Source organism: Tursiops truncatus, chromosome 11 (genome assembly GCF_011762595.2).
Source record: "Tursiops truncatus isolate mTurTru1 chromosome 11, mTurTru1.mat.Y, whole genome shotgun sequence".
NCBI classification, from domain to species: Eukaryota; Metazoa; Chordata; class Mammalia; order Artiodactyla; family Delphinidae; genus Tursiops; species Tursiops truncatus.
Genome location: NC_047044.1, coordinates 45,343,597 through 45,363,758, shown reverse-complemented (window position 1 = coordinate 45,363,758; position 20,162 = coordinate 45,343,597). Strand labels below are relative to the sequence as shown.

Below are 20,162 nucleotides of genomic sequence, written 5' to 3'. Positions count from 1 at the left end.
AATTGTCTAAATAAGCACAGGATACCTTTTCCTCATAATTCTTGGTGAATTATGAATTATAACTTTACACACAAAAAATAATAAAGCAAGATGACTTAGCAAATAATGAGAAGATTATTTGGAGTAGCCCACTTTCACATTTTTATTGTCACTTATTTATTCTGCTTCATTAAGCTGACATCAAGAAGATCTGAAGATCTTTGACCATGGCACAAACTGGCAGCATCTTCTTCAAAGCTAAAGCAATTACCTCCATGCTGAAGGGAAGATCAGAACCAGCAAGTCTTTAAAAGTCTGGTTCAGCCTTGAATTTATCCTGTGCTTAAGTCTGAGATGTTAAAGCAATCTAATTTAAACAGGGAGAAAGTCAGCATGGGGAAGCTAAACAATCTCTAAATTTCTCATACAATAGTTTAATTTTTCTCTATTAATTTGCATTTCAAATTATTCTTTTGTAATTAATTATAAGATGTTAATCTATATGTAGCAAAGCAGAAAGACTTTCAGGAAGAGTACTAACATCACTATGTCAATAAACTGGCTATCTACCGTAAGAGGACAGATGTAAAGACTCAAGTCTGGTAAAGAATGGTGACCCCAAACTTTTTGCCATATCTCAAATAAAACTGCCATGTTCACAAAATATTCTAGGGTGGATAGACCACTGACTTAACAAAATGTGGGTTATTTTTGAAAATATTTTTTTATATAACACTGCTATACTGTGGGTGGGTGCAGGGAGGGAGCACCTAAGAAAAGAAAAATATATGCAAACATTAGACTTGCATATATAAATCTAAGACTCTATCTTCACTTAGTATTTTCCACAAGAATATTTTTTTAGGAGATATCCAGCTTAGACCTATCTTCTCTCAGTTCTTCCTAACATACAATAAAAAAGTATGTCATGACAAATATCTTCCTTTTGATTTTGTTTTACTTAGGATCAGCAAACTACACCTACCTTCATAAATAAACTTTTATTGGAACACAGCCATGCCTATTCATTTATATACTGTCTATGGCTGCTTTCTTCCTACAAAAGCAAGGTTGACTAGTAGTGACAGGCCATATGGCTTGCAAGCCTAAAATATTTACTATCTGGCCCTTAAGGAAAAAAGTTCGCTGATCCCTACAGAGAGATGAGGAAGAAGGAAAGAGAACGTTAAAAGCCTCCAAAAAAACCCCACTCTTTAGGATCTGAACAAGAACTCACAGGGAAGCAAATAAAGGTAGTAAATACAGAACTCTATATAAGCTACTGAGAAAGTGATGGTTGAGAAAAGAATTCTCCAAAGTTTCTTACTCAACAACTTTCAGAAGTTAAAGCGGTTCTCTTTAGAATTTTTTTTTTAAAAAGGCATATTATTTACATTCACTTTAAAATCACCAATCCAATAAATTAAAACTCATTTTTTCGAAAATCACTGAGATTGTCTCAGGATAATTTGTTGCTACAGTATTAATTGCTAAAATTAACAATGACAGTAATTAAAAGAAGCATGAATCACCATGGTGTTAACATAAATTTAGTGTTCTTAATCCAAAGAATGCAAAACATTTTACATCTTGTGTCTATTTTTATTAAATTCTACTGCCCTTATAACAATTCTGTAAGAGGGTATTCAAGTGTCCTAAAAAAAAAAAATCAGTCTAAAGTATAATCAATCCACCAAGAAACTGGTAATCTTTCCACTGAGCTACACTATTTCTCATTCCTCTACAAATCAAGAGTTCTACAAACTTACCGAAACAGATCCAAGTTACTATACTTCTCAAACCCAGGTTTAAAGAAGGATGCGATAAATTTCCGCAAAAATGGAAGAAGATTATCTCCTCGATTCTATTTTTAAAAGAAAGAGGAGGGATACACATTAGGCTTACAATGCTTAATTAAAATCTTTCAAGGGAGGAAAAGCCCTCCCTCGCCCCCCCAACCACTGATTAGATTAGGTTTTTTGAGTAGGTGGAGGTAGAGATGACTTTTGTATTCTGATCTCCAAATTGAACTAAACATTAAACAGTTTAACACCCAATATACCACAAGCTCAAGTTTCACTCACCAATTTCACCAATTAGCCATTAAGCTCTATTTACATGTTTGGCACTGTGCTAGGTGTTGGGAGTAGGGGAGCTCTAAATCAGAATAAGACATGGTCCCTGCCCTCTGGGAGTTCTTAGAGTAGTATACAAAGTAGTTATAAGCAAAATTACAATGTAATGTAATTAAGTGCAATGGTAGAACTATGCATGAGGTATTATGGCAGAAAGAGAAGGAATACCTAACAGTATTGCAAAGGGCAAAAGGATCAGTAAAAGCATCCCAGAGAGGCTGATGCCTGAAACATCTTAAAGGATGAATAAACGTGAAACATAAAAATATCATATTTAAGAATTATGACTTTTTTTTTTTACCTGCGAGATGAAGAATTTGCACGTATGATAAAAAACCTCTGCATTCTGAAGATTTTTTTCAAATGCAGTAAGCCACACTGCCCTAGCTTTGTCGTGCTGATTTGTTTCCAAATATAAAGCAACAAGGGATTCCAACAACTGGCAGTTCATGGGACATGATTCCAATAAATATTTACAAAGCTTCACTGCAGCCTCATACCTTCACAAGAAAAACACACATTTAAACACATGAAAAAATCAATTTTTAATATGAGGTTAACTGCTTGTCAATTAAGTTTTACCTCTCAAGAAGCTGGTGCAGAACAATCATGTTTGTGTAAAGTGGAACACAAGCCTCTACTCTTTCCTCAACAGTAAGGCTCTCATCTGTGCAAGCTTTCACCGCATCTATCCAAAAACACCACAATAACATGAATCAAACATAAAATGAATTATCTGACTGTGTTATTTAAACTCTAAGGTAGCCTATTCTTTTGTTTGACTACATCTTATTCACCTTTACTAAACTCCTGGTTTTCACCCAAAGGAGGTATTTCAGGTATCTCCAAACTCCTAAAATTAAATCTTTCACCCTCACTTTCCTGTTAAGAATAAAACACCCAATATGAGCTCTTGCATCTTTGCATTTATACTAAATTCCTGAAAAATTATGTCAAAGAAATTAAAGAATGAATTATCTTTTCATCTTTCTCCGACCCACTTCAAGAGGCCTTGCTCTGCTGATCTACAGCCATTTAAACGTCTCCCCCTAAACTTGATCTTTTCCTTACTCCTTCAAAACACTTTTCCCTTTGTAAAGAGTCCTTTACTCGATCTTGCTACTTCTTAGAGAAAAGTCCTCCACTGTTTCACTTTGCCCAACTGTCACCATTTCCTCCTTGCCCAAGGTGGTATGACTTCCCAGAACTGCTGAGTTTAAAAATGAATGTCATTCTGAAACAGCACTTTTGAAGTTCACTTATAAGGATCCTATCTAAACAAATCTATCTCTACATTCATTTTATCTGATTAGCATTTGATAATGTTCTTCCTCTTCTTTTTAATTTCTTCTTGCCTCTGCTTCCAAGAGATTGTTTATATTTTCTCTTGGTCTCATTCACTGACTCAATCTCCCTTTTACCCCTTACAGCTACACTTTAAAATCTCCATTTCCTCAAAGAAAGTATCTCATAGCTTCAGCTGGTGAATAACTTACTGGGAGTGCACATTAAAAACTGTAAAGCACTATATAATACAATAATTTCTATGTTGATAACTTTCAAATCCATTTCTCTATCCATAATTGTCCATTTAAGGTGCACTTCCTTATTTCCTTCTGCCAACAAGCATTTCCACTTGGGTGACCAATTATCATTCATAAATACCACTCCTACTACCAAAATCAGTCTTCCCAATTCACCAGTTTTCTATTAGTACCCTTACCTTTTCCTGGTCTCAAAACCCTGAAATCATCTTTGACTATTTTTTCTCTTCTTCCCTGACATTTAATCTGTCCCTAATCTCTATATGGTAACTTAAAATGTCTCCAATAAATACCCTCTCTTTCCCAGGTTACTTTTTTTAATGCCTCAGTTATGGCTGTCAGCTTCTGGTTGGTTTTCCTACCTTTGGTATCATTTCTCTCCAGCATATTCTTTCTTTCTTAAAGAATTTCTATTGTCATCAAGCCTACCATACTTAAAAGTTCTTGAAAATCTGGTATCATTTCCACTTATCAAGCTTAATTCCTACTGTTCTCCAGCACAAAAAGTCTCACTTTGATAAGGACTCTCCCTTCTTCTAAGCTCCCTTTAAATCCATTGCACCAATTCCTATCTACTTGTTGCTTTTTGTTTACTTAGCTCCCCTAATAGGAATGTCCTTTTACTTCCTTTCTTCCCTAGTTTATTCAATGAACATTTACTAAGCGCTCAGTACACTGCCAGACATTATAGGCCCTTGAGAAATATAAAAATAAGACAAGAGTCCCATCTTTGAGGAGGAGGTCCACCATGTCAGTCACATTATAGGCAAGCTTCAAAGTCTAGCTCCAAGTCCTAATTTGTCTGTGAAGACATACTTGATCATGCCAACTTGCAATAATCTCTTTCCTTCAGGTTTATGGCCTGTACCATGTAATTCTCTAAATCACAGATCCCAGTCTCTTCTCTAAGCACAGAATTTAGACTATATACTAATAGACAGTTATGTGGCCTCATATGTTTATTAATTATGTCAGATGTATAGATTTTATCTTCTGACTAGGCTATATACTTATTAGAAGGGAACAGGCTTTATATCTTATATATGTTCCAAAGCAGATACCTCGGTTAGTACATAGAGGAATCAAACTCACTGACTGATGGAAAAAATATTAATTACTTGAAAAAATAAGATATTATCTTTTAACTTTCACCTTGATAGATTGCTTTACAAAATTTACCTGGTTCTATGATTCAATCAACTCATTAAACCTATGTAAATATGCTATATTATGTACATATTTAGCTGATATCCTTTGCCATAATCAGAAAAACGTAGCTTTCATAGATGCCAATGCCCATCTTATCTGATTCAATCCTTAATTTTTTAAGCATTTATATAATAAAGTGTAAAACTTGCAATACATAAATTTGTTTCATTTAATTTTGAAGAATCATAATAAGCAATAAGTTGATGTTCTAAATAATTTATAAACATTTATACTTACCTTCAAATACTGCTAACAACATGTCAGGATTAGTCTTTACATCTTGAACTGCTTGCCACGGCATTAGAAATGGTTCTATATTAACAATTCTTGAAGGATTGGCATTAGACGGATCATAAAATTTTGAAGGGAGAACGTTGAATTCAATAAGATGTATGTAGGCCAGCCATGCCAAACATCGATCACTTGTTTTAAGGTATTCAGCTACTATTCCATCATTAGCCAATTTCAATGCATTCTAGGTAAAATGGAAAAATAATCTGAAGGTGTTTTTAAAAATATTCCTAATAAGATTCAACTGTGAAGGCAAAGAAGATTAAAAGTGTTTTATTTCTTTGGCATGGTTCTTAAATACCTAAGTCAAAATTCTGATACTCACCAATTTTTTGAATGGAGAAACTCTTTAGAGATATCAATACCAGATTAACATAATTTTTACTATGCTACGGTTTATGACATAATTAATGAAAAGGTTAAATTTATTTGTATATTTTAAGTATTTTGAGATTCAAAATCTAATAAGATAAAGAGAAAAGAGTAAAAATAAACAAAAAACCTCACCACACCCATATAGAAGATTTCCACTATGGACTAATTTTTTCCCTTTATGGTTTGAATATTGAAGTTTATTCTGGTGGGTACTCAGCAAATATTATTTTCATTTAAACCTCATAAACACTCTAAATAAGATATTATCCCTACTAAATAAGCAAAGGAGGAAACAGCTGTAAACTTACCCAAATTCACACAACTTACCAGTAAGTGGCAAAGATTCAAATCTAAAGCCTGTGTCCTTATCTTTCAACAATGCTACCTGTACTGTTTTAAACCTTTAAAAAATTCTCTACAGAATGTCATTAAATGCTATAATAAATGTTTACCTGTAAAACTGCAAGTGCACTTTGGCATCTTCCAGTAAATATGTGTAGCTGAACTCTGAACAAAAGAGCCTCTAAAAGCTGAAAGGACAGAATATCTGATGCTTCCCGCTTGGCTGCTCCCATCAGGAACTCCACCATTCTCTCACATACGTAATCCTTTTCTTCAAAGGTGCTTTCTAGGTGCAGAAACTGCCCAAATGGATTTCATATGATTACTCCTGCTTCATAAGAATATCTAAAACTACAGATTTTTCACATTTCATTAAGAAACTATCACATATTAAAAATTCAATTTCTATAAAAAGGATAATTACAAATATGTATAAACCCATTGTACAGTACTATAACCTAGATTTCCCCTTCTACCACAAGTTGGAAAGTGGAATCAGATGAAAACTAAAACAATACAGATACACTCTCAGAATTATCACTAAAGCAATTTCACGTCTCCTTTCCTTGAATCAATAAATGGCAGCAAGACCATGATGGATCTCCAAAAGCTCACGTTTATGATCACATACAATCTGAATTGCTCAGGTGTGTGACTGTATAAAAATTTTGAGAATAGCATTCATATAAGAAATATGTGACAAAATAATTAAAAGATTTAATCTTTTAAAGAAATTAAAAGGTCCTTTAAAGACCAAACAACTTAAGGAAAAACATCACACCCTATAATTTGTGGTGATCAATAGCATTAACTTTGGTACAAGGCTGCAGGTTAAAAGCCAAGCATTTTTCATTGTCTAAATCTATTCAGTGAGTTAGGAGAGTAACAAAGTGGCAAGTTCATTCATTAAGGGATACTATGTTATCCAAATCTGTCTGTTCTGAATTTCAGTTAGCCCGTAAATGACAGATCTGATAGTAACAGTTTATATGAAAGTTTATCTGAATCTAATAATTCCTGAGTTCAGCTGGTAAAAGTTCACATATTAATGAATATTTATTTTATAAGTGAATTAATCATAATTTTAAGTTTAAGCCTGGGTAAGAAACACCCCATTTTCTCAGAGAATGAGGAAAAACCCACTTTTTCACCAAATCTTTTAAACTTAGCAAGGTTCGATATTAGTATGATTTACAGATAAAGTTTTTTCCATAAGTAACAAGGGCATATAATAAAAAGACCAAATTATTTCCTAGCTTTCATGAAAATGTTATATAAGCATAAAAAGAATATTATTAAATTATTTTCAGGTGCTCAGCAAAAAATTCATTTAACTTTGCCCAAACCAAAACTGCTTAAGAATAGGTTAGTGTAAAATGTTTTAAAATGTTTGTTTCCTCATTACCAATAAAGTAAACAACAACAAAAATCACCTCTTCACTAAATACTGTCTTGTTTAGTCTAAGTTAATCCTGACCCAGAGAAGTGGCTTTGAGGTTACTGGACAGTGAAAGTAAGGTTATTATTATATCTATATGCAGACAAAACATATGATCTATTAACCTACACATCAATATTTAAGATAACCTAAAGAATTATTGATAACAAACACACACACAACTTTATCTTTTCTACTCACAGTCCAAAAACTTTGATAATCAGGAGCATATTCAACAGCTGTTTCACACATTTCCTGCACCTCCTCCTTGGTTCCTCTTTTTGAGAACAATCTGAGGTAATGACACCAAATTTCTGGATTGTCTTTGTTGTTTTCCAAAGCTCGAGCCAGAACATTTAAAGCAGAATCCAAGGACTCGGAACATAGCCTACATGTTTGAAAGAAAAAGCAGGACCATTTTTTTTAACACTTGAGGATACTTTTTAAATCAGTCTAGTTCTAATAAGTCAACTTTTTAATTCCATTTTCTATTAGAACCTACCAAGAAGTTAGAATCACCAATGACAAAGGGAGGTAGATTAAGATTTTAAATCACATCCATCCAAAACAGGTCCCGATTTCCCACTGACCCAACAATTCCCTTTTAAGTGGATGTTCAATGCGCATTTACCAGATAAAAACACAGTGTTATAAAACCACTAGATTATCAACTTCAAATGTGCTTTATGTCCATATTCAGCAATACCACTGGTCTGGGAATGGGAAAAGTTAAACAATTCTCCCTCAAGGCCAGCTACTACTAGCACAAAATAATCAAAGCTTTCAATATAATAGTTCTTTTCAACAGTCAAGGGCTCACTATCTCTTGGAGGAGAAAACTGTCTCTCATGATCCTATTCATAAAATAATGTACAGTTTTTTGGCCTTCACTCAGTAAATGAGTCAGAAAAGAAAACATTGTAACTTATCCTATCAACATGAAAATGACACACAAGGTAAGTTAAATAAGCACCATATTCAGGTATGTGTGATGTATTAGCATTCTGCAGTGCTACCTTAAAAAAGTTTTTATACCAAGTTTTAAGACAGAGCAGCCTGTTTAAAAAAAAAACAAAAACACCTTACTATTGTAATTCTAAAATTACAGTAATAAATATTACTCCTGGTAATAAGAGATTATTCCTGGCAATCCTATCAACAAGTAGGAGTCAAAAAACACAATTATTTAATAGGAGCTGTCATTTTTGAGATAAATTACTATTTATCTTATTTGAATACACATAATATAACACCACACACAGAAAAAAGTCAATTCACCAGAATTTAGAGTTTCTTAGACAAGCTTTAAATCTCCAAATTAAAATTAACATAAAATTTAACCTGTTCCACTGTGTCTTTATCACAATTTTATTGAGACCATGACTACCTGACGTATTAAAAAATCCAATGATTAATTCTTGGACCACTCAGAATTTACTGTTTTAACTGACACTACTTTGAAATAAGAGCCTACTTAAGTTAAAAACTGTAGCTAATTTATTACCCATACACTAAGCCAAGCACATAACTCAAGATCTAATCTTAAACTTTTTCTAATAGCTTTAAAACAATTAAGTGCTTTTGGCTTTGTCAAAAAAACAAAGACTCCATTGATAGTAGCAAGGAAACCTGATTACCAGAGATGAAATAAACTTCAAACATAAAAATATAAATGTGCACCAGTTTACACAAAGATAGAAGGGGACGTACCCCTCATTTTGATTCAAGTACTTGTATGCAAGCTTGAGCCAAAGTTGTACATGAGAAGGATTTTCAAGCACACTTGCTTCTAAATTAGCAATGTCATCAGTCTCATTTGTAAAGTATCTGACATCATCTGGAGTGACAACTGTATCCAAAGCTGGAACATTTATTCGGTTCTCTGGCTGGAAGACTATAAGAAAAAGCACTATTAGCTTCACAATTTCTCTAAATCCACAAACCCAAGAAAAAACGATTGGCCTTATCTTTAAAATAATATAAAAATCTAAAGCTCATAGCTTTAAGGTAGAGCAATCATATAGTTTATTCTCCAAACCAGGACACTTCTAAGAGTAAAAAGGGATGTTAATACAAATTACACCAGGATGACAGGTATAAACTAGGACTCTGCTGGGCAAACCAGAAGTATGATCTCTCTACTCTAAGCGTAAATGACATCAACTGATAATTCACATTCATTAAGTTTTAAGAGAAAGTTATAATAATTTATGAAAATGATTTATTCCATATTCCACTACATCTAAATTAGAGAAAAAGTGTTAATGTAAATAAGTACAGGAGAGCATATTTGCTAATCCACAAATAGTAGGCAATTAAATTATGCAAACTTGAGAATATAATGTAAGATGTACTTGACAATAAGGCACTCATTTATACATTTCTTTGTTCACTCATTTAATTCATTCATTCTGTGAGCCTACTGCATGTCAGAAAACAAAGACTCAAAGATAAAACAAAACAGAACTCCTGCTCTCAAGAAGGACACAGGCCAGGCAGTAGTTCTCAAATGGAAGCAGCACTGCTCCCCTCTCCCCACTCAAGTAATATTTAAAGCTGTCACATTTACTAAAGGGTGATCCATGCATTTACTGGGCAGGGGTCATGAAAACAAAACATCCTGCAATATAAGGCACAGTCTTGCCCAAGGAAGAACTAATTGCCTTAAACGCCAAGCAGCATCACTTTTTTGAAAACAGAAACTTTTAAAAGGCTAGTAGATTACACCAAAAGATTAGCAAAGTGTTAGCAAAGTGTAACACGACAATTTAATGATTCTGGATCTTAAATTACTTCTTACCATACTTAATAGGTCCTGTAGACTGTTCTTCATCACTACTGAAATTATTCTCTGAAATAGGTTTTCTCCAAAACTTTGGCTTCCACTTTCTTTTATCTTTGTAGGTTGTAAATGGAGGTGCTAAAGTAGACAGGAGAAGACTGCTGGTTAACAGAACTAGTCTTTTATAGTTTTGAAGGATACCCAAATAGTACTCAAAAAGAGCTGAATTTATTCTATCATGTTACTCAGACATGGTATATATATATTTCTACATAATGCCAAAAAAATTGTTCTCATAAACTCTAAGGTCCTTTTGTGCGAGAGAAAGATACATATACTCACTATGGCCTTTACTTTCATTGACATTGCTCACAAGGAGAACAGCCATCTGGTCCATTGACATTCGATCTTTGTTTACTCCAAAAAGTTTCTCAACATATTTTTCTGAAATTAGAGCAATGCTATCTTCATAAAAAGTATAAAAAATATGGATTACAGAGATGAGGCTAATTAAAGAGTATGAAGTAAAGAATACTTTAAAAATTAAAGGTACTAGTCAAAAACACCTATGGCCTTCTAAAGGGCAGGGTCTACATTATCTTAACTACTACAGCAAATCCTACCATATCATGCACCCCAATGTGGACTGAAAAAAAGTATTTCCTAAAACAACCTAAGCAAGTGAAAATTAAAGTCCCTAATTAGGAATGACTAAATAGATTCAGTGATGTCACAATCACTCTGAGTTGTGATAATACTGAATTTAACAAACACTAATTCCCCTACTTCGAAAAGACTTGTAGTTTAAGGTTTAATATTTGGCACTCAATCTGGGGAAAAGCTTAACAACATTTATTCACAATGTCTGGCAGTAATCTATGCTTTCTACAGTGTCAAAGTGTATAAAGTCCTTTTTTATTTCATTGTAGAATCTGAAACTATAGTCACCTCAACTTCTAATCCCCCTCTATTTTTGAAAATAGTAAATTAAATAGGGTCTATTTTTAAATCACTGGTAATATTTCTATACTATGTTAACATATTCTTCTAAATAAAGTGAAATATTTAGATAAGCTCCGTCAAAAGAACTGTCTGCAATAATGGAAATGTCTTACATCTGCACTGTCTTACCGGTAAGCACTTACCAATACTGAGCTCAATAGTGCCTACTGAGCACCTGAAATGTGGCTAGTGTGACTGAGGAAGCCAAATTTTTATTTTAATTAACTTAGATTTAAATAGCAACACATGGCTAGTGACTACTGTACTGGACAGAGCAGATCTAGATAAAGTGTCATAGATGAATGTATTGAATTATTATGGCTATTTAAAGATGTCAACAACTGAATATAAAACTTTTAAATTGCCTAAATTCAATTTTCACTTGGGAAACAAGAGGTCTTTAAAACCTGCTGCAGCAGCAATTTCTTCATCAGTGCTTGTCTCTGAACAACCAATCAAAGACAGATTATATGACAGAATGTCCTGGAATAGCTGTTTTCGGCTAAGCGTATAGTCTTGTGTATGCTGCCTAAAATAAAATAACAACACAGAAAAGATAATCATGTATATATCAAAGCTACATAACCAAGACTGCCTTTTAAATTATAAAATGTTAACAAATAAAAACTACTCACCACTGACAATCATCATCATTACATGTTCCTGTTAAATCAAAACGGCAGAAACACTGATCTGGTTCGATCATATTACTATATGATACTGAGCTTAGGGGAAGTTTTTCCTTGGTTCGATAGTATGGACTAAATCTAAGAAGAGAGGTAGAGAGGCACATTACGATGCTCCATAAACATTCCTCAGAAATTTTTTCATTTTTTCTTTCTCAATTAAAGTTCCTATACTTTGAGCTTACTATTTATCTAATTACTTAATGCCAAAATTAACTCTAGAAAACAACCAGAATATCAAGTCATAGGGACAAACTACTTTTATACCCAGACATAAAATATCTGAAATAGAAAACAAAGAACAACAATATCCTGTATTCTAAACGTAGTGTTTTCCTACCACATAATAAAGTGGTGTATAACACTGGTATTTCTTCCACACATTACCAGCCAACCAAAAAACTAGAGAAAAAGTCTATACTACCTGGTAGGTGTTGTACAATTTTACGATTAAATCATACCAATTTAATAGTCTCACAGCTTCTAAAGAGTCTTTAAAAAAAAAAGAGACAACCTCCCAAAGTTAATCATTGGAAAGTGTCAAATCAATTTTATGAAAGCTAGCCAATGCATTCCTTAGAATAACAATAAAATTAAAAAGCAAAAATTTTAAATTCTCATAAGACTCCAGTTATTTTTCCTAAAATCCTTAATAGATATAGTAATTCAGAATTCTCCACAATTTCACCAGTAGCCAGAAATTAGGATTTGATAAGAATTAGTAAACCCAAGTGTGAGTTAAATCTTAATTCCTATTTGGTTCAAGTTTGACAACAAGGCACTTAAATTTTTATATTCCCTAAAAGGACAAGTTCATTTCTGAGCAGCCATGATTCAATTTTTTTTCATGGTCATCACACATTCCAGATTAAGATATCATTAAGAACAAGGAGCAATCCTGAACCTCAAGTTTACTGAATCTTTCTTCTATACCTGTAAGACTTAAAAACTAAAAGGGGACTATGGTAGGGTCTAAATGGATATGGCTTCACTTCTGTTGTTTTACTCTGTCCTGTCACGAAATCCACATCCACAGAAATCTCCTGCAAAAGAAAAGAGAAATTTCATAAAATAAAGGCTAGGGTGAATTCTAGATTTTATAAAGAATATGAAATGTTCAGTTACCTGACCATGCAAAACCTTGTCTGTAATGCCTGTGGTAGTTTTTAAAATCAGTTGTTTTAAGCTGTCAGCTTTTGAATATAATTTCTGCAATTCACCAATTTTTAACCCTAGAAAAAGTTCTGGTTTCTCTACTGCATTCTTAGTAGGTTTGTTTATACATTCTTTGTTAGGTGTATCAGTGTGCTTAAGGTTAGGTTTAGTAAAAGAATTGGATTCTAAGAAGGATCTTCTTCTTTCTCTGTTTGACCCAGACAAAATCTCATCATCAACATCATTTTCCTCAGTGTCCAGACTTAATTTATCTTGAGTCAGATCGTGAAGTGAGGGTTGAGGCAAAGAAAATTCAGGTTCCTCTTCCACAAGTGGACCAATATTTTGCTGTTCCTTTGCTTTAAGGGCCCTGGCTTCTTTTAGTTTCTGAATTTTCAGGGCATATTCATATTCTAGCTTTTGCAATCGTCTTTTTTCCATAGCAATTAGTTCTGCTGAATGCTTTCTTGGACTTGATATTGGAGAATTGTCCAGTCTCATCATTTTGTTAGGCTGGGGGGAAAAAATGATATCAATATTTTATACTGCTATGACTTTATAAACAATTTTTGGTAAGATAATTGTGCTATCCCTACAATACAATGCCAACATTATAAAACTAAGTCAATAATGAGACTAAAACAGTTTTACAAAAGCCTCCAACAGATTTGCTAGTTAATCTATGAGGTACCAAAAACAAACAAAACAAGTCAAAATAAACAAACAAAAAAAAGTTTCCAAATATGTGGGTGCCATTTAAAAACAAAACTTTAATCTTGGGCTTCCCTGGTGGCGCAGTGGTTGAGAGTCCGCCTGCCGATGCAGGGGACACGGGTTCGTGCCCCGGTCCAGGAAGATCCCACGTGCCGCAGAGCAGCTGGGCCCGTGAGCCATGGCCGCGGGGCCTGCGCGTCCAGAGCCTGTGCTCCGCAACGGGAGAGGCCACAACAGTAAGAGGCCCACATACCGCAAAAAACAAAAACAAAAACAAAAACAAAACAAAACAAAAAAAACAAAACAAAAAAAACCTTTAATCTTATTCTCTTTAAATCTGCAGGGAAAAGCTTGAACTTTTTATGCATCTCTTACCCTCAAAAGAATAATTAAAACCTTCTCCTTTTCAAACATTAAATATTTCTACAAACAACTTACTCCAAGGTGATCTTGTTCCAGTTTACGTTTTCCTATTTCTTTACTAGCCACTGCTTTTGCACGAGCAAGTTCTTCTCCATACTTCAGAGTCAAAGCTTTCTTAACTGTAACACGTTGTTGAACTCTGTGAATCTGAAATATAGGGTAATTCTGAGTATGTAAATCTTAGGAGAGGAAATACCTTCTTAAACATAATTTCTTTACGGTATTCAAATGGAAATTAAAAATATGCTAATATTACATCTCAGTGGAGAACAATGTATAGGTTACACATTTTGATGGCTTTGGTTTATGGTTTTATTAAAAATTTGGCCCATAAAAACGTGTAGTAAACATGGGACTACAATATTTGAATTTAAGAAAAGAACATTACTTGTTCCTGAAGCTTCTTCAAAAACATTCTGTTGACACTGAGAATTTTCTCTGTTGCCTGAAGCTGCTCTGTAAGTTTTGTAATTTTTGTTTCAGCATTTCGAACAGATTCTTTCTTCTTAGCTTCTTGCTGTACTAGATTCTTTAAAACAGATTCATCTTTCATCAAGAGAATCCTAATTGGGAAATAACAAAAGTCTTATGAACGTTTTTCTAAACTAGTGGACTGACACCATCAGAATAAAAAACTTACGAAGTAATAGCTCATTTTTAAAAATATGTTTATGATACACAGAGGTGAATATTTAGAAGAATAAAATAAGTATTCAGATAGACACTGTTAAATTTTATGAAAGCAAATATGGGTTGGCCGTTTTTTTTTTTTGGCAGCACCACGCGGCTTGCGGGATCTTAGTTCCCCGACCAGATACTGAACCCAGGCCCTCAGCAATGAAAGTGCAGAGTCCTAACCACTGGACCACCAGAGAATTCCCTGGGTCGGATCTTTAAAAAAACAAAACAAAACATGCGTCTGAGTAATGTGAATTACAGTTGAAAAGCTATTAATAGTAACCTTCAATGTAGCCCTAAATAACTCCTGAAAAATGAGGACTTAAGAGGGCTTCCCTGGTGGCACAGTGGTTAAGAATCCGCCTGCCAATGCAGGGGTCACAGGTTCAAGCTCTGGTCCAGGAAGATCCCAAAGGCCGTGGAGCAACCAAGCCCGTGCACCACAACTACTGAGCCTGCACTATAGAGCCCATGAGCCACAACTACTGAAGCCCATGTGCCGCAACTACTGAAGCCCACGCGCCACAATGAAGAGAAGCCCTGCTCACCGCAACTAAAGAAAGCTCGCATGCAGCAACGAAGACCCAACACCCCCCCCGCAAAAAATTAAAAACATAAAAAAACCTCAAATAAAAAAAGAAAAATGAAGACTTAGGACAGAAAATCACTATGTTTAGTTTCATTTATAACGCTCCTAATAATAAACACACAAATAAACATCTAATAAACATAATCAAGCACATTTAATTAATTTACAAACCTCTAACTCATTTTATCTAAAGCAAAGCAAAGGAGAGAAAAAGAAATCTAATTTTTAAACAATAGACAGATGTAAAGACTGGAACTGAGAAGTAAAAATCAGGACAAAAAGACAAATTTACAGATTTTCATCTTTTCAACTACTGAACATTATGATAAAAAAAAAAAATGAAGCATCTTTCCCAGAAAGATACCATATTTCAAACAGTCACAACACATGACATCTAGAATGAATCATAAAAACAGAGAATATGTGATAAAGAGAATGGGGAATAGAAAGACAAAGAATTTTTAAAAATCTTTTCATTTGTTATAAAAGTTATTAAAGAAATGGAATCTAAATGAATTTATTTTAATTTCTTTTAAAACATACACAGTACCATTTCTCGTTGATAATTTTGGAGATTTATGGTCACCACAATATTTCATCTATGAGTAACATTTTTCAGATCTCTAATATCAGGGTACATCTTAATGTTACTGCATATCATAGTTTTTGTAATAACACAATATTTGACCATGTGTCTTACTTAACAGACTAAGTAATGACTATTTCCAACAATCAAGTCTACCAATTTTAACAATAAAAATATGCTTCCAATAAAGGTCTTTAAAAAACATGCCAGAGGTTTTAAAGCCATACATAAATCTGAAGGGGGAAAACTTTCTTTTGAAGTCTTGATATTTTTATTTAAACATTAATACTATTACTTCACGTAAATGTATAATTCAACAAAATGATAGCCTTCTCTAGGTCTATCAAGTATGAAAGAATTGGTAATCACACAGTATACTTATTACTGACATACACCACAAAAATATATTCCTCTAATATAGGAACACTTAGATACATGCAGTATTTAATCAGATAATGAGACTCACCTATGTTTTTTAAGTTTTGCTTCTGCATCTGTAACCTGCTTAGTAACCATTGCTATCCTGCCAATCCCATCAATTTCTACATCAGAGTTTGCTGGGGATGATGAACTTGTCTTCAGCTGATCTGATTTAATCAAACGCTGTTTCTCACGACTAAAATAATCAATAAAGATTAATAAATTATACCAAAAAATAAACTGAAATTATTTTTTAAGATGTATTCTATTTCATAAAATAAAGTAAAAATATTAACTAAGTGACTAACATATTGACTAATAACAATGATGACCAATATGCATGACCCAAATTGGCATTCAGAGCTGATAGTGTAGTTCTCCTTTGTAACAGCTTTTATCTTTTTCTAAGCTGTTTATACCTCGGTGCATCACTGCCTTCAAGCTTATAGATGATCATCTGGCTCCCCCTCCTGTGCAAGTTCTAAAAACATTAACTCTTCATCTTGGATAAAAATCATCATCTTCATTTCCCAATGCCAATAAACTGTATACAGATTAAGCACCGAAAATAGTACACACCTTTAAAGCTAATTACATAAAATGCCACTTACTTGGCAATCTCTTCCTTTAACAATCTATATTCAATCTTCTTTTCTTCAGGCAAAGCTTCAGGTGTTCGCATGGGATCATTTTCTTTTTCAGATTTTGGAGGTACTTTCGGTTTTGAAGCTTGCTAGAAAACGTTTGAAGTCAACCAGATCAAAAGCTTTTATAATCCCACACTAAGATCTATATTTTACATTATCCAGTGCACATTTATATATTTAGAAATAAACATCTTCATCATTATTTTCTATTCCGTTTAAAAAAACACAGTGCTGGCCATTAACCACCAAATTAATTGTACAATCCCAGTAAGTAGTCAAGACTTATGGTTTGAAAATAATTGAACTATTTCATATCTAAGCAACTGTTGCAATTAGGAATAGGGATAAAAGTTGTATTTAGGTGATACACTTTGATAAAAACACTATTTTCTGGTAATATAACAAAATTCCAAAACAATAAATTTCCTTAGTACAGAGGACAATTATCCACACAATTTTACTATTTTGAAAAAAGTGACAGTCAACTGGAAACAAAAAAAAAGGAGTTTTTTAATAGTTAAACCTATCTAAATTTATACACACTTCATTATATAAACTCCTAATAATACAAATACTTATTTGTATTATTTATAATTTCCATAATTCTTATTTATATTTCCATAATTCGATATATTAAAAATCTAAACCTCTAAGGTCTAATTTCCAGGAAAAACAAACGAACTTTAATGATTGTCAATAAATCTTTGCATCTTTCATTACTGCACTTACCTCAGCAGTTCGTCTTGCTTCTTTAATCATGGACTCCAATCCACCAAAAACACTATTGGTTGACTTGGATGCCTCTCCATCAGATTCACTATCATCGGAATCATTTAGGGTTACAACCACTGATTTATGCTTTGGAAGCTGCAAAGACAGTATATTTGTTACTCTTGATGACAGAAGTATCTCTATCCTTTTCTTGGCTCTACCACAATTAGCTTCATGACCTTGAACAAGTCACTTTATCTGTACGAATTTAAATTCATAAAAATAATGGGTTTCAAGCAGACAGTCTATGGTTCCTCCTGTTTATATTGTATTAATTGACTTACTTTGTCCCACTCCACAGATACTGGTTATATCCAAAAACATAAAAATATTCTATTGATTATATTCTCAGTCTCTCTAGATACTACTATCATCACTTTCTTCATTAAGTTTTATTTTCTCCAACTTTCTATAAAGAACCATAATGCAATCTAAATTAACCTTTTAAAGCCAAAGAAAAAATTAATAATTCTACATTATTATTAATAAATCTTTTTGGCTTTTGTGCTTATATATGGAGAATAAGTTTACCGAACAGAGGCAAGATTTCAACTTGGCTTTGCTCCATTTATTTTACTTTAAACCCATTAGAAAACAAGGTAGAAATAAATTGTCATTTCAATCTCCTTAATAAACATTGAAAAACATCATAAGTTCTTCCATTATAGTACAGTCATTAATTGAAAAATTATGAGCCAAGATGGGAGAAATAAAAAATATATATAATTTGCTAAAACTGACTAGACAGAAAATCTAAATGGACCAAGTTATATGGAACAAAAACTGAGGAAATGGCAAAAAATACCTCTCTGAGGAAAATAATGCTTCCCAAAAAATATTATCATGAACTCTACCAGTTTACAAGTGAAGAAGCTGCTCCCATTTCACTATTAATAAATAAAAAATAATACATATATGTTTGTATATAATAAACTAGGAGTTAGGGAATAGGACAGCAAAACTGCAGACAAATTTCTCACAAGCTGTTTAAATAACAATAAGACTAATTATTTTGTTTGTTTTTACCGAGATCACAGTTCGTGGAAGACGAGGTCCTCTGTGAAACTTTGGGTTCTGTATCCTAGGCTGAGATACTGTATTAATACTGACTATCGACAGATTGCTTCTTGGCACAGGCTGTGAATTGTTCAGAACTGGAGGTGAAGGTGGGTCACTATTACTGGATGTTTCCTAAAGAAGAAAGAGACAGATATGAAGCAATTTTAAATGAAAAGAAATTTCTGTCCCTTTAAAGGTCTTGAGCAAAGTACTATCAGACTTATCCCCACTTTACTGAAAAGCCCAATGAATCCCAAACTAGCAGAGAAAAGTAGGGCTACCTAAAACTAAGCTCAATAGCACCACCTAGAGGTTCAGGTACCTAAATTACCTCTGGCTTGAAAGCTCTTTTATTCGCTAGAGATTTAAGTAGCTCTTCTCGGAGCAGCATTTCTTCCTCTTCTTCCTCATCTGCAAAAGGTGGTTTTGGAGGCTGTTCTGGATCTTCAGGTGGAAGAGGTGGTAAAGGTGGTAGAGGAGGTAGAGGTTCAAGAGAAACACACAAGCCTTCCACATAAGGCTGGCTCAAAGGTGGTATTGACTAGTTGTTTTTAAAAAAGAAGAAATAATAATTACTATGCAAATTTTACCCATTCCAAGTGTTTATCATTAGAGTAACATTAAATTAGAAAAAGGTATACAGGTTATTACTTTACTGTAAGCATAAGTGAACTAAGAATACTGGAAATCTCAAAACTAACCAAATCCAATATTCAGCCATGAAAAAGTATAATTTTTACAAAAAATCAACAATATTTGAAACATTTAATTTATAAACTTAAAAATAGAGAAATCAAACTTTACAGTGTCTATCTGCCTAGATGACTACCTGAAAACAAACAGATAACAAAAAATCAGATACAACACTTAAGTAAAAATCAAAACTTAGGAACCAAAGGGATTCTGGGTGGGCGTAGTCTAGAGTATTTCAAGAATTAATTGTAAAGAAGAGTCACCACTACCCTCATAAAATCCTTGTGAAATGGCTTCTTCGAGATTATCTATAAAGACAATTTTACCCAAATCCTTGAATTTGCACATATTTTTGCTTCAAAGACTTTCCAGTATTTCCCTTGACATATAAAACAATTCAAGGAAGAAAGAAAAAATAAAAATGTTTCTCTCTCACTCTCTGCTCTAATATTCCCCTCATCTTCAACTTCCTAGGAGGACACCAGATATCTACCTAGGAACTGTGAAATGGCAAGGTCCCCACTAACCTATTAAGAGAGATCCAGTGTGACCTCTAGGTTCTCTCATCTGAAATAACTTCAGAAATTTTACTTTGTGATCCCTCACTTCCTTTTTTCTTCTTTCTTTTTTTTTTTTAACAGGGG

At 33.4% G+C, this 20,162-nt stretch overlaps 1 protein-coding gene across 2 annotated transcripts in view; it reads right to left on the bottom strand.

Moving 5' to 3' along the window:
* The window catches only part of ZFC3H1 (zinc finger C3H1-type containing), a 49,884-nt gene that overhangs the window by 8,442 nt on the left and 21,280 nt on the right, over nucleotides 1-20,162 (bottom strand). For both annotated transcript variants that reach the window (XM_019952637.3, XM_019952638.3), the window contains exons 8-27: nucleotides 19,157-19,366; nucleotides 18,793-18,957; nucleotides 17,725-17,862; nucleotides 16,960-17,081; nucleotides 16,395-16,544; nucleotides 14,464-14,638; nucleotides 14,091-14,222; nucleotides 12,909-13,451; nucleotides 12,717-12,826; nucleotides 11,733-11,864; nucleotides 11,505-11,626; nucleotides 10,438-10,539; nucleotides 10,114-10,233; nucleotides 9,024-9,207; nucleotides 7,515-7,701; nucleotides 5,986-6,174; nucleotides 5,105-5,342; nucleotides 2,697-2,802; nucleotides 2,416-2,614; nucleotides 1,749-1,843 (exon numbers count right to left, since the gene is read on the bottom strand). In XM_019952637.3, the coding sequence (XP_019808196.1) occupies nucleotides 1,749-1,843; nucleotides 2,416-2,614; nucleotides 2,697-2,802; nucleotides 5,105-5,342; nucleotides 5,986-6,174; nucleotides 7,515-7,701; nucleotides 9,024-9,207; nucleotides 10,114-10,233; nucleotides 10,438-10,539; nucleotides 11,505-11,626; nucleotides 11,733-11,864; nucleotides 12,717-12,826; nucleotides 12,909-13,451; nucleotides 14,091-14,222; nucleotides 14,464-14,638; nucleotides 16,395-16,544; nucleotides 16,960-17,081; nucleotides 17,725-17,862; nucleotides 18,793-18,957; nucleotides 19,157-19,366 (3,419 nt within the window). The remainder of the gene's footprint in view (nucleotides 1-1,748; nucleotides 1,844-2,415; nucleotides 2,615-2,696; nucleotides 2,803-5,104; nucleotides 5,343-5,985; nucleotides 6,175-7,514; nucleotides 7,702-9,023; nucleotides 9,208-10,113; nucleotides 10,234-10,437; nucleotides 10,540-11,504; nucleotides 11,627-11,732; nucleotides 11,865-12,716; nucleotides 12,827-12,908; nucleotides 13,452-14,090; nucleotides 14,223-14,463; nucleotides 14,639-16,394; nucleotides 16,545-16,959; nucleotides 17,082-17,724; nucleotides 17,863-18,792; nucleotides 18,958-19,156; nucleotides 19,367-20,162) is intronic.